The following is a 26,746-nucleotide window of genomic DNA, read 5'->3' as shown; positions in this document are numbered from 1 at the left end:
GTTCCTGCATACTGGTTTTGTTTGAAAGCCTTTTAATTTGGCTATAGGAAATACTGGGGTGGTTGTCTTTCAGGAATACCATTATACTTTTTTCACCTTTCATTAACTTTTATATTCAATTTTTTCCAGTTTTTCAGCTGCGTTCAACATGTGTTTTTTCCCAATTGCCAGAGCATGTATCTCCCATTTCCAGTTTACAGGAAGAGATTATAAACTGACCAAAGTATCTGCTTGTTTCTTTCACAGAATCAGAGGATGGTTGAGGTTGGAAGGGATCTTTGGAGGTCATCTTGTCCAACCCCTCTGCTCAAGCAGGGCCACCTGGAGCTGGCTGCCCAGGACCATGTCCAGATGGCTTTTGAAGATCTCCAAGGAGTCAGACTCCACAACCTCTCTGGGCAATCTGTGCCAGGGCTCAGTCACCCTCACAGTAAAAAAGTGTTTCAGGTGGAATGTCCTGTGCTTCAGGTTGTGCCTGTTGCCTCTAGTCCTGTAATTGGGAACCACTGAAAAGAGCCTAGCTTTGTCTTCTTTACGTTCTCCCTTCAGATATTTGTATAGATTGATAAGATCCCGCCTTGAGCCTTCCCTTCTCTGGGCTGAACAGTCCCAGCTCTCTCAACCTTCCCTCATAGGACAGGTGCTCCAGTCTCTTCATCACCTTCATGGCCCTTGGCTGGTCTCTCTCCACTGTGCCGATGTCTCTCTTGTACTGGGGAGCCCAGACTTGGACACAGAACCCAGGCATGTCTCACCAGCACTGAGCAGAGGGGAAGGATCATATCCTTCAACCTGCTGACAATACTTTGACTAGTGCACCCCGGGATAACATTAGTCTTCTTGGCCGCCAGGGCATATTGCTGGCTCATGTTCAGCTTAGTTGGAGTCATGGTCTCCTAGGACCTCCGGGTCATTTTCTGCAAAACTGCTTTCTATCTGGGTGGCTCCCAGCATATGTTGATGCATGGGGATGTTCCATATACAGGGCTTTGCACTTTTCCGTGTTGAACTTCATGAGGTTCCTGCCAGCCCATTTCTCCAGCCCGTTGAGGTCACTCTGAAGGGCAGCAAGACCCTCTGGTGCATCAGCCACTCCTCCCAGTTCTGTGTCATCAGCAAATTTGCTGAGGGTACCCTCTGCCCCATCACTCAGATCATTCATAGAATCATAGAATCATTAAAGTTGGAAAAGATCTCCAAGATCATCGAGTGCAACCGTCAACCCAACACCACCATACCCACTACACCATGTCCCTAAGTGCCTCATCTACACACCTTTTAAATACTTCCAGGGATGGTGACTCAACCACTTCCCTGGGCAGCCTGTTCCAAGGCCTGACCACTCTTTCAGTAAAGAAATTTTTCCTAATGCCCAATCTAAACCTCCCTTGGCGCAACTTGAGGCCATTTCCTCTTGTCCTATCACTTGTTACTTGGCAGAAGAGACCAACACCCATCTTGCTACAACCTCCTTCCAGGTAGTTGTAGAGCACGATGAGGTCTCCCCTCAGCCTCCTCTTCTCCAGACTAAACAACCCCAGTTCCCTCAGCCGCTCCTCATAAGACTTGTGCTCCAGACCCTTCACCAGCTTCGTTGCCCTTCTCTGGACACGCTCCAGCACCTCCATGTCCTTCTTGTAGTGAGGGGCCCAAAACTGAACACACTGAGGTGCGGCCTCACCAGTGCCAAGTACAGGGGCACGATCACCTCCCTGCTCCTGCTGGCCACACTATTTCTGATACAGGCCAGGATTGCCAGGATGGCAATGAAGATGTTAAACAGGATTGGACCCAGTATTGACCCCTGGGGTATACTGCTAGTTAATGGCCTCCAACTAGCTTCATGCCACAGATCACCACCCTCTGGGCCTGCCTGTTCATCCAGTTTTCAGTCCAACTCATTGTCTGCTCATCCAGCTCGTACTTCACCAGCTTTAGACATATGAAGTATCCAATCACCTAAGTACTTCTTCCCAGAAAAAGCCACTCCTGTCTTCCTGACTTACTGCAAGCTGTTTTCTCCTAGCTTTTTATGGCAATCGTAGTCTTTGTGTCTTCTGGGTTCTGGGTTCAGCATAAGGAATAGATTGTACATGATTCTAAAGCAGGTGCAGAGGAGGGAGAGAAGACAGGGAGCTCTGCTCCTTCATACGCTACTCATAAAGGCCAGTCCCCACTGCAGCCTCTGCCCATAAACGCTTTACCTCCCATCCCACCACTGTTTGGATTCAAGGCAATCTGAGTGAGCAAAAAAGATAAGGAGGAGTTGAGACCATGGTTTCATCCCTGTTGTATCAGTTATGACTGCTCACTGCATATGAACAACTAAACAGCCATTAAATGCCTCAGATGGCTGTTTCCTTAGGTATGTTAACCTGTCTCTTTTCTTTTGGGACATTTTTGCAGTTACTACTCCACTCCAAGGGACAGACGTAACTTGCAGGAATAACAACCTTCCAAATCTACCACAAAGTCAAGAATGTTAAAACAGGCTAGGGATGGATCCTGTCTATTGTAAATAGCTCTAAAGATAATAAAGGGAACTTCCCAATGCCTGTGAGGTTATCTTTTCATCAGCCCTAAAGATAATTCATTTGCCTTTGCTAGGGTGTTTCCAGTGAGCAGCCAAATTAGACTAAATCTATGTCAGTGCAGCGCTTCTAAACATGTTTCACAACCACACTTGAGCAAATGACAAATTTAAACGGTGTACAGTTTGGCTGGTCACTATGTGTAATTCAAACCAATATCAGCTGATTTGCACCTCACGTTCTGGCATTGATAACTGTTGCATTTAAGCCTGACTATATCAAAGCCTGTCTGCATCCACTCAGCCTGTTGAATTATACCTGGGAGTAAGCTGTGCCATAGACCATATGAGCTAGGATGTAGCTGGAGGCCATAAAAGAGACAACTACATGAAAGGAGGAACACTACTATAATATTTGTTATGGATTAGGCTTAGATGCAAGCTGTCATGTTTTATACAAGCACGCAATTAATAAAAAGAAAAGCAAACTATGCGCAAAGCTGTGCAAAACTGCGTGTCCTTAAGATATTTCTAATTCTGATGAGGACCTGTGTGAACATTGCTTCATCCTCTAGCAGCGGTGGATTGTACATGAGTTACAGGAGTAAGTTGAGGAAGAAAGCAATATTATATATCAAGATTATGCCATAGTGTATTAATTCATTGTGCTAATACAGATTCCTGTAAGTATCTGCTCATTTTTCAAACATAAGATTATTCAGGACGCTTTTACTAGATTTGACATCCTATTGTCCATCACAAAGACTAAATGCACAGATCTTTCCTCTCATACACTGTGTGAAAGATTACTTTTCCTGCCTAAAATATGTCTAACTTTAGGAAGCAGAAAAGAAAGAGTAAGAAAATGCCCTCTTAACTACTTTCCAGAGGATACTAATGCCCTTGGTTATTCATAGTGATTTACTTTTGTTTTGTATTGTTTACCCCAAACTTTATGATTACCTTTTCTGGAGTGGTCTGCCTGCTATACAGTCAAGGTGATAGTAGCCACTTAAGTAGGGGGTTGATGACAAACAGAGGCCCATCCAGCCAAATCTCTATAAAAAATTACAAGTGCAGGAAAGATAGGCTCCATAATACAAGTGTACTCTTTATCAGCAAGTAGGCAGCTGTAGAAACAAAGCCTTTGGAGAACAGTTGGTCATGCAGGCAGAATACTGTTGTTATTGTTGAGACAAATGTTATTGACAGCTGTTGTTAGCAGGAAGCTAATCTTTTCATCTGACTGCGTAGTCAAATTGTGTTTAAAATATAACCACCTATTTTCTATTACAGTTGTTGAAGACTGGTATTATACTGCAGTTACATATCTGTGCAATCACTGGAATCACACATAATAATCCTTGCTACAGGAGCAGATTACTGAAGTTTTTGCTTTGTCTCTGGAAGCTGGCTGGTGAGGAAATTGACGTTAGGCTCTGAGCAGAAAAGCTGCATTTTAAGATCATTTTTTTAAGATCTTATGTACCTCTCAGACTGCAGACATCATGTGCATTGTGAAGTCTAGGCTGCAATTTATGATGAGGTTCTTTTTTTATAGTACAGGAAATCCTAAGCTTACCCCAAAAAAATGTAGTTGCAAATGAGAAACATCTTTATGTCCACCAGGTCCCGCATATGCACATTCCTTATTTATCTTTCCAAACAGTTTTTATTTTCAGACATGAAGTGAAAACCAGCAAGGAAGAAATATTTAATGTTGTATTTTATACCCTCTACCACTTTTAGGTTTTATGGTCATTAAAAATTACAGTTCATAAGCATAGTTCAGCGTAGTTGTCTTTTTTTCCATTCTGACTTGATTTTTTTTTTAATTTGATTTGAAAAACACACACCAGACTGTAGTGTTGTTTGTAGCAGTAAGAAAAAGGATAGCCTGTGAAAAGTGCTTACTTGATAATATACTCACGCTAAATGCTTGCCATCATGAACGCAATTACAGAAAAATAGGTCCAGGCCTAGATTAGCTTTTGGGCCAAGTTCATATAAAAAGTCCACAATATTTTTCCTCACGACCTTTGTAGAATAATACTTGCACATGATGAATCACATAGTTTCCTGAGCTTCAGTAATAATGACCTGGAGACTTTTTATAAAGGAGTCAGCACACCTGGACTTGATATTAGTATTTTTCCCTAAAGTCAAGCAAACTACATTAGGTAAGAATATATTTTATTTCAGTTGTCACATGATCTGAGCTTTACAATCATTATAATAACAAAACCTCATGTTCAGAACATTGTTAGAGTAAAATTTAACCTTTCCCCAAGCTTGAAATTTTCCAGATGAATCGCAAAGTGAAATTCAGTTTGTAACTTATGATATAAAATGTCTTGCATCATCCAAATGTGTTTGTGAGAGTGTGTAATATAATTTCTATGGAATTTGTACCTGTAGTGATAGCCAGAAGGTACAAAAATATATTCTTTTTAAGAACATAGTTGTTAACATATGCCAAATTCTATGGACATTCTTATTTTTAAAAGTGTGAGTGGAATATCCAGCTTTCAAGCTTATCTCAGTTACTGCTCTGGCTCCCACTGAAGCTAAATCAAAATTCCCTTTTCTAAAAATGGCAGTACCTCTTTATATACTTGCAATTGGGCCAATTTTTTTCAGGTATACTGCCCTAATAAAAAATCCTACATTTTCTAGATAAACTTACAGTTCTAAAGAAAAAAATGTTTTTCGAAGAAGTAACTGGAAAAAACCCAACTCATGGTTTTCCTGTCACAGAAAGGTCACACTGAAGTTCCACAAATCTGTGTTCTTAGGAAATGAGGGGCCAAAATATTAACACAAACTGTTTTTCCAGTTCTGTGCCATTTACATTATCTCCTCCTCTGGCTTTTGAAGTACTCACAGTATTAAAGATCTATCTGTGAATATATTGTGAATTTCTTTGAAGTTGTCAGTCATGAAAGAGAGAAAATACACATTTTTTTCCCTGTTGATAAAAATACCAACTGTGACCTTGATAAAAACAAAAACAACCCTGTAGGAGTAAAAAAAAAAATTCCCTAGAATAACATTTACATGGTCTTTAGTATTATTCTTAATGTCTGACTTTTTTTTTTTACTTATTATTAATAATAGTTTATTAGGAAGAAAGTGAAAATAAAGCACATAAACTACTAAACTTGGTATGGATTTTGCAAAATTACAGCATTATGGTAGCATTTTCTTAGTGAATTCCTTGTGAAGCTCAGATAATACGTGTGAGCTGGAAGAGAAATCCTTGCATTTATTTCATAATCACCCTGTTGTGAATTGGTAGGATAGTGCAGACAAAACAAAAATCTAAAAGCACAAACTGATATCGTTCTATTACATTTCAGTAATAGATACATTCTACACATTTTAGTATAAAAGGAAGATAGCATGGGTGATCACTAATGCTTTTGAAATTGCCCTTATCGTTCTTGTAGAGGATCTAAGATTTTGGAAGACATTTAAACAGTTTAGCAAGGAACAAGCTGGGGGAAAGAAGAAAAAAAAAAACGGAGCTAGGCCTTAACTACAAAGTTTTGCCTCGTAATGTAGACCTGTAGAGTCTTCTGGAGACTTTAAGGGCACATTTGTTAGAAAGCTTTTCTTCGGCCATCTCGATTGAAATGAACACTTAATGAGGCACCAATGTGAGCGTTAGTACTTCAAGCAGAGAGTGCTCTGAGCCAACTACTGAAAATTATCCTTAGATAAATTTATTTTAATCCCTTCACTATGAAAGATTTGTGTATATATTGCTATATGCTGATAGATTTTAAGCTAATGGGGACAACAAAAGAATTCTGTTGTTTTCACACAAATTTATCTTCTGTTAGCATCATTAATTAGCATCATGTGAAATATTCATTAGAAACTTTGTATTGCATATATAAACTGTTATGATCAGTTTAGGTGTATAACAGGATGACAGATAAGATTTATTCATACCCTCTGCTTTCCAGGAGGAAAGTACCAATGAACTATCGTATTACACCTAAACCCACTTCCATTGCAAGAGCACAATGCCTTCTCCAATGTTATATCATAGCTTTTCCATATTATCCATAGAGCACAGTGATTAAAAAGCACATAAAATCATGGTTCATCAGGACCAAATCCTAAGTCTTCAGTTTCTTTGCGTGGCATGGACGTATGGTTGTCCTTTTCCTCCACTGCCAGGATTAGAAAGTTAATCTTCATGTGTGTTTACGTCTCTTCCTGAGGGACAAACAGCAAAACTGAGTGGCAGTGAAAAATCTTCCCTGAGTGAATGGCATACATGACCTGGGACAAAAATAAAAATTGACCCCTTGCCCATTTTACTTTGTAACAAGCTGCCAGCATAATGAAGTCAACAATTTCCTCTCCTAGACTTCTTTCTTTGCTCCTGCGCCATCTCCTTTGAGAGGATTGTGGTTAAATTTCAACCGTCTCGAATAGGATCTTTATTGCCTTAGCTGATATAGAGTCTTAATGTGGTAGACCCCAAAGTAGGGGTGTGCCAGAGGGTGTATAACCTACCTGAGCCACCAAGGAAATAGCAGCTAGTTCAGATCAACCACTGCTGTAAACGGTGACTAACAAAGCAGAACTCTGGTGCCTTAAGGATTTATTAGAAACTGAGAAGAAAAACAGGCAGTTCCACTGGCAGTAAGAAAAGGACTTCTAAGCAAGATTCCCATATTTGCTAGTTAAAGATCTGGATTGTTGCCTGACACTTTGTGTGTGTTTGTGTGTGGGAGTGGAGGAGAGAGGTGGGTAATTGTTACCTTTTTCTCTTCCAGAGCTTTTTGTTGCTTGTTTTTAGTTGTAACTACAGAAGTTTCATGTTAGGCTCCGAAAAAGAACAAAAACTAGTTGAGAATTTTCTATGTCAGTGTCAGATGAAAGGGATTACACCTCAGGGTAGCCGAGACTGAATATTTTATCTGTTAAGCAAAAGTTTTCACTATTTTACTTTATGATTCCGCCATCTATATGCATTTAAATGTGCATGTTTCTCCATCCTTGGGAGTAGTTCTTATAGTCTCTTTTTATTTCATTTTTTCATCTTTCCTTGCTGTCTAATTGTGTTTGCAGCTCTTGCAGAAGACAACTTACTGTTCCTCAGAATCTGCTGGAAGGAATTGTAAGGGTGTTAAGGATTACTCTTCCTGCCTCCATCTAGTAGGTAACTTCTAACAGTAGGTAACTTTGGGTAGCTTGATCCAGTAGGCATGGGAAGCATACTTTTAAAATCATTTTTTTTCTTACGAAGTTTCTGATTTCCAGTTAATAGATGATCTTTAAAGCTGTTCTCTTTCTGTTTTCTTTTGTTTCTAAACTGCTGTTCTGTGTTTAAGTTTTCATATTATCTACATACTAGCAAAATACCCATTGTGCCTGCTTTTAAACTATGTATTTCAAAGAACTATATTGTTGAGCAGAATTTACAGTGAAGCTACAGAACCAGCTTTATGCATTATAAGCATTCATATAATTTTAATTATAGAACCCAGCAGGGTTCAGCCACAGATCTAACATATGTTGGAGAGAGAAAATAAATGGCTATTTTATCTTCCTTTCCTGGTACCTCATCTAAGCCCAACTAATAACCCAAATCTCCAAGTTCCCAATCCTGCAATGAGCTCTGTCCTGAGAAACATCTCAGAATTTGACCTACAAGTTAAATTTAATTTCAAGAAACTCCAGGTGCAGTCTGTTACTTCAGTTGTGGTGTTGTTTTAATATATTATGCAAACTGTACACTTTGCATTGAGACTATTTGTAAAATACAGACTATGTCTCAACTTTTTGTTAGTAATTCAGGAGAATTGCTGGAGGATTGCATCTACCAGTGGGACAGACACTAGTGAAATTCTGATTAAGCAGCACCAGTTTTGAGTTGTTTGGTTTTTTTTTTTGGCTACCCTCCAGTCCCATCTGGGTGGATCAGGAAGTCTGGTGAGTTCCAGCTTTTTCAAGATTTACACCAGAGGAGTACAGCATCATCATGCAGGTAGGGCCAAGGCAACACAGAGTGGAGCAATGAATTCCAATTGATGTTGTTTTGCTCCCACACTATGGAGCAGCCAGGGATGTAAAAGTCCAGAAGAGCCTTAGGATGCCATCATCTCCCATCTTCCCACAGGTTTACACTATCTTGCAACATGCCATGTGAACCCTGACTAACTATTAATTCAACAGTGACTTTTGTGGAAAAAAACTCCCCCAAATCTACACCTTTGTCTTTTCAGCTAGTGTTTCCTCTTTATCCTAAACAAAGGGACAGGTACCAACATGAGAGGTCTGTAGAGCTATTAACACTGCTGAGTCCCATTGCTGATCTCTGAAGGGCTTGCAGTTGTCCAGATGCTGTTCTGATAGCTCAGAGACATGATCTGCAGCGCCAGTGTGCTCTTGTCACTGTGGCATCACTAGATGGCCACTTCCAGTGTCCTGCTGCCGTTGCAGTGGGAACATTGGATGACTGGAGGCTTGCCAATGTGACGCCTATCTACAAGAAGGGCCGGAAGGAGGATCCGGGGAACTACAAGCTGGTCAGCCTGACCTTGGTGCCAGGGAAGATTATGGAGCGGTTCGTCTTGAGGGTGCTCACAAGCCATATGTGGGACAACCAAGGGATCAGGCCCAGCCAGCATGGGTTCATAGAAGGCAGGTCCTGCTTGACCAACCTGATCTCCTTCTATGGCCAGGTGACCTGACTAGTGGATGAGGGAAAGGCTGTGGATGTGTCTACCTGGACTTCAGTAAAGCCTTTGACACTGTCTCCCACAGCATTCTCCTAGAGAAGCTGGCGGCTCATGGCTTAGACAGATGCACTCTTGGCTGAGTGAAAAACTGGCTGGACGGCCGAGCCCAGAGAGTTGTGGTGAACGGAGTTAAATCCAGTTGGCGGCCGGTCACCGGGAGCGGTGTTCCCCAAGGCTCAGTTTTGGGACCGGTCCTGTTCAATATCTTTATCAACGATGTGAATGAGGGGATCGAGTGCTCCCTCAGTAAGTTTGCAGACGACACCAAGTTGGGCGGGAGTGTGGATCTGCTTGAGGGTAGGAAGGCTCTGCAGAGGGACCTGCAGACCTGCACAGGTTGGATCGATGGGCTGAGGCCAACTATATGAGGTTTAACAAGGCCAAGAGCCGGGTCCTACACTTGAGTCACAACAACCCCAGGCAACGCTACAGGCTTGGGGAAGAGTGGCTGGAAAGCTGCCCGGAGGAAAAGGACCTGGGGGTGCTGATTGACAGCCGGCTAAACATGAGCCAGCAGTGTGCCCAGGTGGCCAGGAAGGCCAATGGCATCCTGGCCTGTATCAGAAATAGTGTGGCCAGCAGGAGCAGGGAGGTGATCGTGCCCCTGTACTCGGCACTGATGAGACCACACCTCGAATACTGTGTTCAGTTTTGGGCCCCTCACTACAAGAAGGACATGGAGGTGCTGGAGCGTGTCCAGAGAAGGGCAATGAAGCTGGTGAAGGGCCTGGAGCACAAGTCTTATGAGGAGTGGCTGAGGGAACTGGGGTTGTTTAGTCTGGAGAAGAGGAGGCTGAGGGGAGACCTCATTGCGCTCTACAACTACCTGAAAGGAGGTTGTAGCGAGGTGGGTGTTGGTCTCTTCTCCCAAGTAACAAGCAACAGGATGAGAGGATATGGCCTCAAGTTGCGCCAAGGGAGGTTTAGATTGGACATTAGGAAAAATTTCTTTACTGAAAGAGTGGTCAAGCCTTGGAACAGGCTGCCCAGGGAAGTGGTTGAGTCATCATCCCTGGAAGAATTTAAAAGACGTGTAGATGAGGCGCTTAGGGACATATTTTAGTGGGCATGGTGGTGTTGGGTTGACGGTTGGACTCAATGATCTTAGAGGTCTTTTCCAACCTTAATGATTTTATGATTCTATGATTTTTCCTAATAGTTTATTAAATCTTTCTTGCTTCAATTTAAGCAGATTACTTCTTTTTCCCTTTATGGACATGAATTTCTCACTGTTTTCTTTACAGACTGCTACCTTTTACATAGTCAAGGACAACTGCTCTCTCCCCTCAGTTATCTCTTTTGTAACACATCTATTTCTTTCGATCTTTCCTCATGGGTCATCCTTCCCAAAATTTTTAGCATTCTGACTGCTCTCTTTTGAAGCCTTTTAAATTTGATTGCATCCTACTTTGTGGTGTTCTAAGTGTGTACATCAGCCTAAGCACTGTCTGATTGGCTTAAACAAACAGAAATAACTTCTTTTCTTCCTTACTTATGGTACTTTTTTAGTAAGTGTTCCAATATACTCTCAGAGCCTCTTCTGTGGCATGGTTATTTCGTTAGACAGTTCATTTCCCTTTTTGTATTTCTGCATTTGATTCTGTTTTCTTCCTAAGTTTAGGGGTTTACGTTTATTTTTATTGAATCTAACTGCTGATTTCAGACTGTTTCTAAAATATGAGATCATTTTGAGTGCCAGTCCTGCCTTTCAGACCACTCACAAGTCCTTTCAATCTGATGCGATCCACAAATTTTAATACTATGTTACCTGTACCATCATCAGTGTTGTAAAATAAAATATGGACTGGAACTAGACTGAGGAAAAAATTAACTTGCTTCTCACAGTAGTACATTGTTCGAAATCTGTTCACAATCTTCTTTTGAACTATTGATGACTATGCCTTGAATACGATTTTTTAACAAGTTTTGGAACCAGCTGTGATGATTCCATCTCGCCACTATCTCTTTACTTTGCTTATAGGAATGTCATGAGGGACACTATCAAGAGTCTTACTGAAGCCAGCTGAACTATCACAGAAAAGGATTAGATTGGTTTTACGTGACTGCCCTTTGATAAATCCATATTTGTCATTACCTAATGATTGCCAATAATATACTAATAATTGCCAAACTTTTTGGACCATAGTTTCCTATAGTGCACAGTTTCTAGTTGCCCACCATACGCTTCATCATCAGACTATTAATAAACAGGTATTACTGAGGTGATGTACTTTTTAATGTTAAGTATGATTTCATAGTCCCCTTGTTTCAACTGGAGATCACAGTTTGGGACCTAATGTTCCAGCTACTTCTAAGTTGATTTTCCAGTAAGTTGCTCTACTACCTTTTTGAGTGTCAGAGACCAGCTGACTGGTCCATGATTATTTGAGTCCTACTTTCTAAAGACCTAGTTGTCTTTTTTGCTCAGATTTTTCAGTGACTGCTTTGGGTTCATCCTTAATCACTTGCCTTCTTTCCTTACTGTTTTTAGCACCTAGTTAGACCATCCTTGCTGCTAAGGGTGACTGTAAAGATTTCCTCGGAATCACACAGGGCTGCTGTAGAGGCAGGGACGGTAAAAGTATGGCTATGGCATAGATGGACTGCAGCCTCCATAAAAGCTGGGACACCACATGCACTAGGTTAAAGTGGACCACCATTTTCCTGCATGTACCCAGACAGTGTCTGAGGTAGCTGTTTGATCAGAAAACAGGCATCTCACAGACCACAGCCATTCTGGGATTATTGAAGAGCCATCTAGAAGGACCTCCGTTTCCACCTTGGTTCTCAGGTTTTCAAAATTTTCCGTGCTGATCTCTTACAGTAACATTCACCTTTTCTCTGTGTTGGGGTAGCTAACTTGTGCTTTTAGTTTAGCGTCTTTTAGCAGCTGTGACTTTCCTTCACCTATTCTTAGTAGATCCTGCCAATCATTTCTGAAAACCAACTTTGCTGTCTTCTGTTATTCTTACTGTATTTCTTCTCCCTTTCTTCCTTCAGTGATACAAAAAAAAACATGAAATCAATCAGTTGAACTACTCTTAAACTATTTGAAATTCACCTTCATAGATTACAGGATTCTTCTTCAATTGGACTGATTTATTTTGCAGGTTCTTTCTTTGAATATTGGGGGGACTCTGGAGCTAATGTAGGTGCTCTTGAGAAATGCATTTCCTCTCAGTTAGTTGGGCTTGCGTAGGCTTTTACCAGACAGCAAATTTGGCCCTTCATCCACATGCATGCTTCCTCTTTTTTAGATGAAAATTCATACCATTTCCTTTTCAAAGAGTCTGATGACCCCATATCTGGTGTAATTCAGAGATGTGTTATATCATTGTTTACAGCAGCAACTTCTGCAATACACAGTAACACAGTTTTTTACATACATTAAGCCAACATCTGCTGCTACATCTATTATTTACATCAGTAACAGATACTTCTGCACAGGGTAGAAACTGAATCAGTTTGAAGGAAAATAATAATTTTGAATAATTTGAGTTTTGTGTTACACTTGCTACATACATTCATGATCAGAGATTATTTGCAGTGGGAAGATGAGTAACAATAACCTTGATATATAAGCAGCTTTTCTTTTTAAAATAGGGTAAAAATAATCTAAGGAATGCACAGACTTTTTCACTTTCTCTATGTGGCTTCTTGCTTATATAATTATTGAATAACCTTCCAAAAAAATCCATTTCATCCTGTCTGATTTTTGGAATACCATTGATGAGTAGGAATTTCTCTTTCAAATGGATCTCTTTTCTTTCTCTATAACTCTGGCTTTGCTCTGTCTGCAATTGCTGCTGCCTTCAGATTGGAGCAATGTCCCACTCACACCTGGTGTGGCCTTTTAACCTATGAGCAACTACCATTATTTATGCATCTTTTATTTTAGAAATCAGGCCTAATACTTCTAATATCTTTAACACCTTCTGTGAGATGCCTGTCCCTTAACATGAGCAGAACTGCACTGAGTGCAGTTTAGGTTTTTGTCACGCTTGTTAAGAAAAGCAGTAGTAAGAGATTAAGTGTCACAGAATAGGTATAGTAGTCATAGAAATCAAGAGGCCGCAGAGGAGAGAAGGTGCAGACCAAACAGGCGAACTGACCTATGACATCTGGTAATTCTAAGATGCCTATTAATGCTTGCTGGAGTTGGAAGAGAGTCTCACAAGGAAGGGAAAGTCTTCTTACCTCTGTATTTTCCTGTCTCCCGGTCGGCTGTCCGGTGGGCTGCAGGGTTTTTTTTTTACTTGGAGTCTGCTTAGGTGCATCTTCTTCTTTTAAAAATCTTGTCCTGAATGTTCATGGTGAAATATATTGTAGATATTTTGTTACCATTTCATGGCTGATTATTCTTAAATCATATTAAATATTAATTGATTTGTTTCCGTGAAAAATGACCAAGCTACTCTGATTCCTTAATTTTCAGACTCGGTACATGCAACTGCACTATCACTCTGGGATTTCTGAAGAATTCAGTACTGGCCTCTTTCTGCTCCCATTGAAATCAATTAATTAGCACCTAAGAAGTCTTCTCCTTAAATGTTCAGCTGGTACAGTATAGGCTGATTTTTAAATTCATGCTTTGGTTCGTCTTGTGCTTTTCACAGCACAAGACTGTGTTATTAACGTAAGTCTGGGCTTACACTGGTCAGAGAGTGGTTCTGTCTTGTTTTTATCCCTTGGTCAATTACTATTTCATTAAAATATTTGCCTCTGTGATGTTCGTTTTTCTTTCTCTGCTCTATTATCCTATGTCATTGCTTTGTAGAAATGAATCTGAAAGTATTGCTGTACAGGTTGCAGTCACTCTTCATTTAAGGGCAAGGTTATTCTTTCTTGCATAGCCTTTTCCAGTTGCGAGGACTGCAATATAATGACAGAAATGGAAGAGTGTCAGAATCTTAATTATATAGGACTGCAAATGGTTTTTGAGGTTTGCATCAACGACAAAACAAGAGGAGTCTAGAACATTATCAAAATACATTTCTAAACACTGGGACAGGAGACTAAATTGGCTAAAGTCTGGCATTTGGAATTTGTATGGGGATAACTGTAGTTATAAGGGTTTTTCTCTGCTTAATTAAAGGCACTCCTCTGCAGAAATAAGAAAGCAATTTACTCTCCAACCAGGCTTTGCGCAGATCTGTCAACGAAGCTTAAGTACCCCTGGCTTTTCCACTCTTCATCTGGTAAGTGCTGGGTTTATCTTCTTCACACAGGTTTGGCATCTACATTGCTTAATGTTTTTAGGGTAAATTAAGTGATCAGCTCAAGTTGCCTCGCTTTCCACTGGCTTCTGCCTGAAGTTGTTAAAAAATACTCCCTGGTGAGCTGAGGAAATTATGCATTTGAAAAAACTGAGAATGGTCCTTGGAGCCTGAAAAAGACAGTCTTTCTGCATGCTACTGTAAATCAAAGTTAATTAGTAAGTGTTGGAGTATATTACATCCTTTTCTTGCTGGAAACATTCAACTTGATCAAGTAAATGCATTGTGTGGTGATCAGAGATGATTTGCAAAAGTAGGTCAGTGAATGAAGAGAAAAAAAGAAAGGTAGAGAGGCTTAGCTAGCTTGGCTTAATACAGTTTCCAGAGCTAGCAGCAGAGACAGCACACTGACCTGTTTTTCGATGCTGTAGAGTAAGCATGTTAAGTGAGAAATGCCGAAGCATGCCCTGATTGGCATAGATACAACTGAGTCAACTGTTATGTGTCTCCAAATCATCTTCAGCCTTCCACATGTAATCCCCTTCTAAAAAAGTCAGGCCATATGACACTGCCCTTATGACAAAGGGAAAAAATGTCAGATCTTTTTAATTGCCTTTCAGGAGGGTGGGTATTTTGCAAACATACTATGCCATAAATAAAACCAACTAAGATTTTTCTCCCTACCCTTTTAATTTTTTCTTATTTTTGTGAGACCCGTTAAGTAGAAGCGGGAAAAGTCTTTGTGCACCAGTGATTGTGAAAAATGTAAAACACTAGATGTTAACAGTTACTTCCTGTGTGTCAGGGCCTCCCGCCACTACTCACTTCCTTAATCTGAAATGCCGTGGTGTTTTAACTTGTTCCTTGCGGTTATTCAGCCTGGGGAGGCTAGGTCCCTTCTACGTGCAGACAACTGCTTTTGCTTTTGAGAAACTTCGTAACATTTCATTTACTGAGTATTACGCCGTAGCTGCCATTTTGTGTGCTGTCACAATCTACATGCCTCTAACCCATCATCCTTAAAAAGGTATGTTTGCAGTAATGATTTGTGGCATTTTCTGTAGAATAATTGTTTTGCACACTTGTATGATGTGTGAAAAGGAGTGTTTGCTTCTCAGTTGGAACAGTATCTCTGTTTCCTTTGATAATTTGCACCAGTCGTTAGGGAGACCATTACCCTCCATCTGCATTTACCTTTTTTCACCATCTTTTTTACATTTGTGTCTAATTTAAGATAGTCAAAAGCACACATTTCTAGTGATTAAAGATTATTATTAACAATTCAACTAGTAAAAGTTAGAAGACATAATGAAATGCAATGGATTTGACGTGTCAGAATGGAAAAGTGTGATTTCTGAAAGGAAGTGCAATGCTTAGTCAAACATTAGACTGTATTAAGCAAAAATATTTTGCCTGCAAAACATTACATCTTCAGCAACTGAAAAGATGTAATATGCTTTTGTATACAAAAGATGTGTTTTAAGATGTGTTTTACTTTAATCTTTTGTGAATTTTTTTTTAGTAGATCATCATATATATATATATACTAACATGTAATATTTACCAGCTGGCAGTACAGTAAGTGAACTTCAAGGATATTATGCTGACAATTAATAAGAAATCAGTAGCTGAGAAAGATCACTATTTAGTCATAACCGTTGATCCAGTATGCTCAGCACTACACTAGGTACAAACCAAAGATAGTGCTTAACCTAAAATTTTATTGCCAGCACAGCATATTTCTTCCCCTGGCTGCCTCATGATTTGCTGGACTTACTGTCAGGTTTAGGTTTTCCCTTTGGATAAAAAGAGCAAGGAAAGAGAGAGATTTTCCCAAAGGTGTTTTCAAAAGAATTCAATCAATCCCTTAAATGTACCGGGAGAGGGGTGAGCTCAGAGACTTTGTTTATGCAGAGACCAATACAGTTTCCCTATAAAAGGGAAACCTGAGGTGGGGGGGGGGGGGTGGTTGGTTGTGTTCAAAGGTCTCTACTACATCATTTGTAGGAATATTTACCACATCTATTTTTTTCAAAAGTTTAAACTAGTCTGCTTCTCCTAGATGTTTTTAGCACATCTCTTCTTAATATGCTTAACTTTCTGCAAGATGTTTCTGGATTTTTATTAGCTGAATAACTTCCTCACTTATATTTCCAGAACACTAAAAAGGCTCCAAAACTTGTATTTACCACTGATCAGCTTTCACTCATCTTCCTATCTACAGTGACTGACGTGGCATGTTATGTGTGAGCCATTTTAGTTCAGAGTCACCCAGAGCTTTGCCACTGTTGAGCACCTTTGCATGTTTCATAAATTGTGGAATTCCTCATTGTCCTATTGAGCTAAAATTCCCGATGTTTTGGGTGTAACACTGTTATGTGCAGAGGTCACTTCATGCTCAGGCAAAAATCCTGTCAACTTGCATGAGAGCCTTGCACGAGTAGGACTCAGTAACAATGAGTGAAGACTTAATGATTTTGGCCCTCAGATTTTATTTGCGGGGAAGAACACTGGAGTGTAAGGAGGATAGCTCCAGAACGCATGTTGGATGAGACAGTAGCCACAGTGACGTTGAGTATAAAGGCAGTGTTGATATGAGGGACATTGGGTGCCTTATTTTCCCCACATCCCATCAACAGCACCGTAGAGGTAGATTATCTGATCTATGTTCAGACTATGTATTGCTGGCAGCTTCAGAAAGCAGTCTTGTGAAAGGTATTTGGGCTAATCGGTGCAATGCAGTCCTTGCTCTTTACAGACAGGATGATTTGATAGCTATTTTTTGCTAGAATTCTTCCTCCTAGTAAATAAGTTATTCCAGTGCTATTATTCTAATGCTCTAACTATTTTCGGTGGTTTTACTGCATTTACTACGGAGGTGTCCTCCGCCTTTCTGGAATTCACAGAACATAAACTGTAGGTTTTCTAAAGCTGTAGCTTTTAGATCTATTTGTTACTTGTCAAGAAAATTAACAATATGACATGCTGGTCTCTGTACTCAACTGGACAGATATATTTTTTTTGTTGGCTGTATACCAAGTAAAATAATTTTCAGTTTTATCTGTACATAGAATAACATATACTTTTAACATATGCTTTTAACATATGAAGTCACATTTATGTGTATGTGGAACATTTCTAGGTAGCATATCAAACAAGATTTTCTGCCTCTTTTTAAGACTGAGCGGATTAAAAGGGCCAGACAGCTTCATGGCGTGTGTGAGTGGCAGAGCTTGTACTTGTTTAACTTCGTTCTGACCGGACATTCTGTGTGAGAATGGCTGATTGCATGTAATCAGATACAACTGCACTCTATCAAGGTGCAATGCCATGTGCTGTAGAAATGGTGGATATCTAAGGTTTGCAGTAATAACTTCAGTAGTTCCATCTAATCGTTTGTGTAGTTACTGTACTAACCCTCCAAAAATCCAATAAAATTAGAACTCCAATATTATGCAAACCAGTAACATTCAGAGATGGAAAAAAATAATTTCTTCTGATTTTGGGTATATCTTGCCTTCACCTTTGTTTGGAGTAGAAAGCACACAGCATTTCTAATAGTCAGTATCTGTCAGGCACAACATTTCAAATGGGTGCCATCTTCATGATGCTAGCCATGGTGCTTATAGTTGATCCTTAGCTCAGTATAACTGCTGAGACTTACTGCCTTGGCCTTGTTACTGCTAGTGCCTCTTGTTGCATGTGCTGTAGAGTCCGTTGCAGCTCCCTGGCAGCTGGTGCTGCCTGTCACTGTCATTTTGGTCACCTGCCCTTGTCCTCTGTTGTTCCTACCCACTGCTGCCTTTTCGACAACTCTGATTAATACCATAGGCTGGAGAAGGGAGGCTGAGTGCATTTCATGGGAATCCAGCAGAACACATCTGAGGGCATCCAGGATGTACCTCAGTCAGCCCTCCTTCTACCAGCATCTAGGAAAGCTCAACAGAGAAAATAGGTGCAAATTTGGATTTAGGTGTAGTATCTTCCATTTCTTCTTTGTGTTTTAAAACTTTTCTCTCTTTGTTCCCTTTCTTTTTTCAGCTGAATGTTTCATTAGCAACTTTTCGTTGCATTAAATGCAGTGGCACTGTATATGAGGTTAGAAGTCTATTTGCGATCTTTAATAAATAATGGGACAATGACAAGAATTAAATAAATAAGCCTAAATTACAATATTAAGAAAAACCTTCTGTTACTAAAATAAACACCTCTTTATTTCTTCCATTAGCCTTCCTTTTATGACGCAGTAGACCCAGTAGATTTTGAAGGCTTCCTAATGACGCGGCTGAACAACTTGGACTCAGAACTAGCACAAGAACTTGGTGACTTTCCTGAAGATGACTTGGACATTGTCTTTACACCCAAAGAGTGCAGGACTTTGCAACCCTCTATGCCAGAAGATGGGTAAGGAGACTTTCTCTCCCTCTGAAATGCTGCAGGTTTAAAAATAATTTTGAAGAGGTTGATCCAGACACCTCACTCTGCCATCCATCCAGCCGTTATGCACTTGCTGAACTTTAAACATCTGAATTTTAAACATTTGAACTTTGCCATTGATTCTGTTCAGCCTGTTTGCACACTTAAAATTATGCAAGTGCTTACACGACTTCCTGAGCTAGCTAGTAGCGGCAGAAGTGAGGTAGGCGTAGACCAGGAAGAAGAGTAAAGAAGGGCAGGAGGGTAGTATGAAAAATAATTTTGTAGCTGTGATCCCAGAGGTGGAAGTTGATTCTGATCATGTACTAAGCATAGGATTGAGGTTTTTTCCTTTTTTCTTTTTTTCCCCCCCCCAGCTATGTGTTACATGGCATTGATCAGATCAGTAAGCATCTCTTTCTCAGTACCTTTCTTGCTTAAGTGGTGGGAAACAGTTCATACTTCACAAGGTTTTGGTTTCAGGCTGACATTAATGAAATAATTCCACTATTTTCAACAGCTTTTAAATTAAAATAGGTAGTATGTGTTGATACTGGTGCTCGGCCATCCTGGAAATATTTAAGCTAGTTTGATAAACTAGGCAAACTATGGGCAACACAATTTTTCAAAATGAGAAAAAGGGATGCATTGGAGAGTTTTCTGATGTGGTTTAGGAGAGTCCTATGCATTGTATACAAAATACTCTTCAAGGATTGCTTCGCTGTAGATGGTACCTTCAAGTAGAACCACAAACGCCTATTGAGTTTTGCAAGCAGTAACTGTGAGATAAACTTGAAGTCAGCACCACTTTAGTACCAAACTGCTATGTCTGCAAAGACAGCTAACTGTGCAACGTGTTTGGATGGGGGGCTGGCTCCTTCCAGTATATTCAGGAAATGAATTGCACAGTCTACATTCTCTGCTGTGCTGAACCTGAATGCTGAAGGGACAAATAGGCTTAGTTTATGGTGTCCTGACTCACGGAGTAGACTTGCATCCCCCTCAGTTCCTGCAAAAGTTGTTAGAGTCTGCTCTGATTTATAAACTAGACCCCTATACAACAGCGGTATTTGTTCAGTGTTTTCTGCCTGATATACCAAATGCAATGAGGCTAAGCAGGAACCATAGTTTATATTACTTTGCCAGCTGTGGACTAGCTGACAACCCCTCTCTTTAAGCAAGGTCTCAGCCTACAAGTTCCTTCTTGGCCCAATGCATCTCTCAGGAAGTTCAGAAGAGCAAAGGCGGTAGAGACGATGCTAGGTCATCTGAGGACTCTTTGAATCATACAGCTCCTAGGGGGTTTTGTAACAGTTGCACAAAAGGTGATTTTCACTTGAAGTTACTCATAGAAAATGTTCTAATCTTTATAATGAATTACTTTTTTCCTATGGACTGGGGAGAGAGAATGGACGTGGGAGACAGTGAACATTTTGGTGCTTGAAGTTCCCATTTATTTAAACGATGGACAAAAATAGTAAAAATTATGCAACTTTGAAATGAGATTTAAAAGATAAGATGACCGTTTCTTCCCTATTCCCAAGGTTCCTTCCCAGCAAGCCTGCTGTTTAAAACAGCAATTATCTATTTGTTTTTCCAGTAGGAGAATGTGTAGGCTCATGCCATACAATCAGCTTTAGGCCTGATTTGCACAACAGTGACATTAAGGGTTTTGTAAGGAGTCTGTGGCAAAGCTCAAATAGTCAATACCAACAAATATGCTTTCAGCAGATTTTTTTACACAGCAGCTTCCCATTTAGCCCTTCACACTGCCATTATTGATACTAGTGTTTTCACAGAAAATCCTGGTCAAGGATGCCAGGGTATGTTAGGGAAGATGAGAGCATAGGAGGGGCATGCACCAAAGATTTGCTGCAGGTGATGCAGTCTGTGGTGTCTTCCTGTACCGAGAGCAGGAAACATACCACCGACCAAACTGGGTTAACGTATTGCCTGCTTGCAAACATACATCCCACCTGAACTAGACGCAGGACATGACCATGTGCTGTGTCAGCCCACCGGTGGCAGGGCAACAGCAGTCTGTTATTGGCCAAGGATCTGTCCTGCGGTGCACACGTGAACCCAAATCAATTGGTACCCGGTCTTGGTAATTGGCTGCAAATGTGTTAAGAGTTCTGGGTGGAAAGTGTTAAAAAGTATCATATCTTTCACCCATCTCTGCATTGCATTTATATCCTACTCTTTTACGCACTTGGATCAGAGGACTTAACAGGTGATTTTGGCACAGGTCACTAAAATTTTTTAGAATACATGTAGGGGAATTATGCTACCACATCATGACAGCAAATTCATGGACATCAACTTTAGCTTATAATATTTCAGTTCCAGACAGTATCCAGTCTATTAGGCAGCACAGACAACACCCTACATTAAATGAGACTTATTTGAAAATTATAAAATTAAATTAAAACATAGTCTTAGATCTTTATTATGCTATCTGATTAAAAGCTTAGGGTCCCTTTTTAGAATTTTCTTCATTTCTATGAGAAAGAGAAAATTACACCAAAAACATACAAGAGACTATGCATTTGCAAGAGTCAAGGAGCTGAGGCCTCTGGAAAAATATCTCTATATGTTGAGACTTGTTATCAAGTTTTGAAAATCGCAGAGATGGGTACCTGGTACAATTTCTTTTATTTTGCTGTATTTTATAGCAACATTGGTCTTATATTCATGAAATGCACAGTATGGCAAATAGTTACCTCTGTTAAATGTATGTTTCTTAATTTATATTATAAACACAGTAACAAAAACCTGCATCAGGGAATTCATGCAGTACACAGAATTCTTTAAACCTCAAACAATAGTTTACCAGTAAAATAAATATACAGGAGAGGACTAATTGAGAGGCCTTTATCTGAACAGCATGTTTAGATAAATTTCTTTGTCCTTAAGGTATGACCTAGGTACTAAAATATTTACAATATGTTGCTTTTTCCCCAGGATTGAACTGGACTCACATGTCAGAGACTGTGTTCAGACGTATATCCGGGAGTGGCTGATTGTGAATCGAAAGTAAGCTATGTACAGATAAATAAAATAGAAAATACCTTGCATCTTATTTGTCAGAGAGGAGATGCATGCTATTGTAAGTAATCCTAAAGAATAATGATTTGAATCAGTGACTGAAGACAAGAACTGACTTTTCAGTAGTATACATAACTATATTGTTTTGTTTGAGCTGGTGGGCTATACATGAATATTGTTGCATCTGCTTCTTAATTTCAGGCATTCTGGGAATTAATTGGGAAGAAATTCACATCAACTGTCTCTAATAATGATTTATCTAAATCAGGAATACTACTACTATTTGATCACACTAAAAGGAAAGATAACAGGGATAAAGATAACAAGGATAAAGATTACATTTGTATGCTCCTCATTTTCCCCTCCATGCCCCTGAAAATTCAATATGATCTGATTTCTAATGGTGTCTGAAAATGAAACAGAGTGTTAGTAGCAAAAAAATCAGGATTATGGGCTTTCCCAGCAGTGACTGATTGTATTCATGGGATTATTAGTGTAACATCCAACTTTACTATTTTAATCAGTAAGGAATTTCTGCATTTGGGGTCAGTGTAATTCAACACACAGAACTGGACCTGTAGTCATTACAAGGGACTTAATTTCCTATACTTTAATTTAATTTAATTTAATTTAATAATTTCGTAATTTCATTCCATTTCGTGTATTAAATGTGAAGGGAACTCTCAGTCAGAGCTTTCTGTGCAGGGGTGTCTGTCCCCAGACTCTCAGGGATGTGCTGTGCCAGTGGAACTCACCTCCTTCCCCATCACCCCCTTCTGTTCTTCAGAAAGAGGTTTTTGGAGCTCTGTTTTTCTGCGCGGTTTCCTGTTCATCCCCTCCAGCGCTCACGCCCTGTTCTTGAGAAGCAGTAGTAGCAGCTGATGGTAGAATGCTGGCACATTTGCTGCCATTTCGTTGTGTCCCTTCGCCCGCCCTTGCTGCTCTCCGTTTTTCTGACCTGATGTACATCAGCAGTCAGTGCGTTGCGGGTTGACTTCTGGTGATTGCAGAGGAATTGCATTGTTTGATTGTGCAGCTTGTGCAGGGACAGAGCAGCCGCTGAGGGTTATTAAGAGACTTCCTCCGGGGGTGCTGATGAAATTGATTGAGTTCTCAGAATGGTTCCACAGTGAGTCACTAAAAACAAGCTAGCGGGTTTTGCAGGCTCTCCACCTGCACCATTCAGAGCACAGGCGCTAGCTCTTTCACATAGTATTGTTCTGAGTGCGCTGTAAAGACGCAGCGTGCAGCTTTGTCTGTGCACACAAGTAGGGAGCGAGCAGTAAAGCAGGGGAGGTGAAAAATAGAACATAGCTATTTTTGCACTTACATGTGCTTGAAGAAACGTGAATGGAGCCATAGAAATACACATGCATGAAAAGATTTGTCGTGTGCTTTACTGTTTCATTCATTCAAGTAAGGCAAATTTGCATTCAAAAACTTTATTGAGCAGTTGAGTCTATGGTAAATATGATGAAGGGCCCTGCCCGAGAGCTCAGCTTTGATGGCTGTGGCTAACAAAGCAAACAAGTTATTAAAAATTGCAAAGAACAAGAAAGTGTAAAAGATGCTGCAGTGTCACATAAACCAATGAGAGATTGTTATTGGGAGTCTCGTGTTATGCTTGGACAGTATTCTCAAAACAGATATGAGAGGAACAAAAGACATCAAGAGAGAAGTGAGAAAAAGTGGTTGTAGAAAGCTTTGCATTGTTTTGAGAAAGGCTGGAAAAACTGTAGTTACCTACTTGGAGACAAAGATCCATAGGACAGGTTGCTGCACGTATGGTCTGGTGAGCTATGGATGAGAGGAGTGTGTAAGTGACTTTCATCCATTCATGGGCGTGAAGGTTCAGAATAGAAGATTGAAGAGTCTTCAGTGGGTGGCATGAGTAGAGGTGGTCCTCATGCCCCAGGGTGGAGAGGACAGAGGGGCTGGACACAGCTGAGGGGTCCATGTGTTTTTGCCAGAGGCTGAATGGGAGGCTTGTTCCTGTGCCTGTCAGTTTCTCCTTTCGGTTGTCCTTTGTTCCTTTTCCTTGTCCCATTTTCTTCATTTGGTGTGTGGCTATTAAATTGACATGTGCACTAAAACAGGGTTTGCCTCTTGGTGAGTTTAATTGCTATTGTGCTTTTCAAAATAAATAAACAATATAAATAAATAGGAATACTTTAGGGGAAAGGCATCTCTATTGTAGCTTGCACACCACAGGGAAAGCGTGATCTCAGGTATGTAAATCTCTCCATTAATCATCTGTTTGCCACCAGAGGTAGTGAAAAAATAATCGAAAAAACCACTTTTGGATCCTGAAATGTCTTAAAGTAAACTTGTGCAGAATTTCTGTCTTTCATTCTGGATGATTAAGATGGTTCCAAAACAAGGTCACATCCAAGGAGAGCTGGGATTGTCTCTTTTATGACTTCAGTTTTCGTTTGCACTGAACTGGTAAACGATTAAAATGCAAACAATTAAAATCAAAACACATCAGAGCATATAATTTAGTTACTCCCAAAATGTAATAAAAAGGTGTCTCCCTGATCAATAATTGCTTATCGTGGCATCTTTATGAAAGTACTCAGATGTTTAGATATTGCTTTGGGAGTGTTACAGAAAGGAAAATGAATAAAGCAGGATACTGCAACTAAGGAGGCTGATTGCAAAAAGGCCATAACAGGATTTAGCAAAATGCGTACTAAAGTGGAAGAAATAGAGCTCTGGACACGTCTGGTACCTTTTTTCAGGGTACCTGCTGTTTTTTTCCACCTGCCACAAAAATGTGACTTGAAATTGATACCTTGCTGCAAAATTTTGGGAAGTTGCCAGCAGAGAGGGTTACATTGTGCCATAGCAATATCCCTCTTCAAAAACAGGCACTGTTTGAAAGGTGTAGATTGGTGTATGTGTTAAACTTGGGATACCAGCTAGGTCCAGGACAAGAGCAGTAAGCTCCTTGATGTATAAATGCAGGAGTAAAGAGCCAGCCAAGAGATAAGCGATCCCGATCCATGTTCTTAAGGTCACTGAAATAATCACCGTGTCTGATGAGGATCTCAGAGCTGAATTTGTACCTAGGTCAGGTTTTGCTGCTGTCTCAGGCTCACAGTCTATGCAAAAGTGATCTGAATGAATCTTCTTCCGTTCAAAACTGTTCTTAATCTACATTATAGAGTTGCAGTGGTGTGATAAAACAATTAAACGTTGTGAAACGACACATTTTTGCACAAAAGCTATGCTACGCTGCTCTTTTGCACAATAATGTTTCCAGTTGCTTAATTTTTTTTAAAATTTGTCTTTTCTGTTTTATTTTCCCTTAACTCCTCCTTGTGCTGTCCTGGCTTGCTTGGGCTTCTCTGTGAAAGGAACCAAGGGAATTCAGATACTTGTAGCCTGAAAAACAAAGGATCCCGAAAAGATTTTCACAAGACGCTTCAAAAACAAACATTTGAATCGGAAACATTGGATTCCGGCGATGCAAACTTTCAGGTACATTTCCTTCACTTTGGGAAAAGTGATCAAATATAGCAGCTTTCCTCAAAGGAAGCATCCTAGGATCTCTGTAACGGCGTCAAGCGGAGAGCCGTGCTTGCCATTAGGCCTCACGGCAGAGGTGGCATTAATGCCCTCTCTGCCAGACAAGCAAGAGATGTTTCGTGACATCCCGGTGCCCAAGCCACAGCTCGCCATTTTGTTGTTTTCCAACAGGCGGGGCCTCGACATGTCCACGCGCTCCCCGAGGAGGCCTCGAGGGCGACCCTCGCCTCCTCCGACTTCGACCTGCGCAGCCTGCAGCCGGACCCCCGCCTGGAAAACCTGCTGCGGCACGTCAGCGCTGAGGAGTTCGAGAGGCAGAACGAGGAGGCGCGGCGCACCAACAGGCACGCCGAGCTCCTCGCCCTCTACCCCTCCGTGGATGAGGTGAGCTCGGAGGCCGGCTGGCCCGGAAGCCTTCCCGAGCTGGCTGTCCCGGCACGTTTGGGGTTAAAGCTGCACCGCGGTCGAAAAACAGGGTTTGTGGCCTGGGTGTGTGTCTGCCTTGGATAATAAGACGGTGAAGGCCCGTCACGGTGGGCTCCTGCCAGCTATCTTGAACGTGCATGCAGGGGGTTGTACTCAGACTCGTGGTGTTGCCTGAGGCTTCGTTACACCCCCCTCGGGGCGGGTCAAGCCCCGTGCTGGTGGTACGGTTGTGTCAGGGCGTTACCCTTCGCTGTAACGCTTGCTTGGGGGCCAGAAGTGTAAATATTCAGTGTAAATGCCGGATGGTGGTCAGAAGTGTAAATACTTAGAAATACAGATGAATTTTGTTTCGTCTCGGAAGAGATGAAATGCCTGCTGAGTGGGGGGAGGTGCTAGTCTGCAGCAGTGGCCCAGTTAACACCACATAAGGGTTTTATGTAAGTATGTAAATTTACAGTTGTTTTAATTGAGTATGACTAGAGTAACTGTTTAATGATAGGAAGATGCAGTGGAGATACGGCCGGTGCCGGATCGCCCAAAGGAACATCTGGGCAACAGGATTTTGGTGAAACTGCAGACTCTGAAGTAAGTATCCTTCACAAGCCTCGCTCACCATTTCTCAGTTCATACCAGTGTACTGCTGCCGACCCTGCCACACCACTGCGGGTGTCCTGTTCAGCAAGTTTGCGTGCTTGCTTGTTTTTTCTTAGTGTAGCAGAGGACTATTTGTATCCCTCATTACAGAAGTCTTTAACTTGGGTGAAAAGGAGTTGGGAATGAGCCCAAATTATATATTTCCAACAAACTAGATTGCTCTC

At 40.8% G+C, this 26,746-nt stretch overlaps 1 protein-coding gene across 3 annotated transcripts in view; it reads left to right on the top strand.

Moving 5' to 3' along the window:
- Positions 1-26,746, top strand: part of DOCK8 (dedicator of cytokinesis 8) — a 96,694-nt gene that overhangs the window by 6,614 nt on the left and 63,334 nt on the right. The window contains exons 2-8 of one of the 3 annotated variants that reach the window (XM_075137784.1): positions 7,619-7,705; positions 14,387-14,489; positions 18,736-18,911; positions 21,888-21,959; positions 25,331-25,454; positions 25,674-25,886; positions 26,428-26,513. In XM_075137784.1, the coding sequence (XP_074993885.1) occupies positions 18,784-18,911; positions 21,888-21,959; positions 25,331-25,454; positions 25,674-25,886; positions 26,428-26,513 (623 nt within the window). In that variant the 5' untranslated portion in view covers positions 7,619-7,705; positions 14,387-14,489; positions 18,736-18,783. Of the gene's footprint in view, positions 1-7,618; positions 7,706-14,386; positions 14,490-15,323; positions 15,535-18,735; positions 18,912-21,887; positions 21,960-25,330; positions 25,455-25,673; positions 25,887-26,427; positions 26,514-26,746 lie in introns of those variants that run through there. The other 2 variants (XM_075137783.1, XM_075137786.1) reach the window with 2 other exon arrangements.

The sequence above is a fragment of the Calonectris borealis genome, chromosome Z (assembly GCF_964195595.1).
Source record: "Calonectris borealis chromosome Z, bCalBor7.hap1.2, whole genome shotgun sequence".
NCBI lineage: Eukaryota > Metazoa > Chordata > Aves > Procellariiformes > Procellariidae > Calonectris > Calonectris borealis.
The sequence above is the reverse complement of the archived record's forward strand: the minus strand, read 5'-3'. Positions and strand labels throughout refer to the sequence as shown.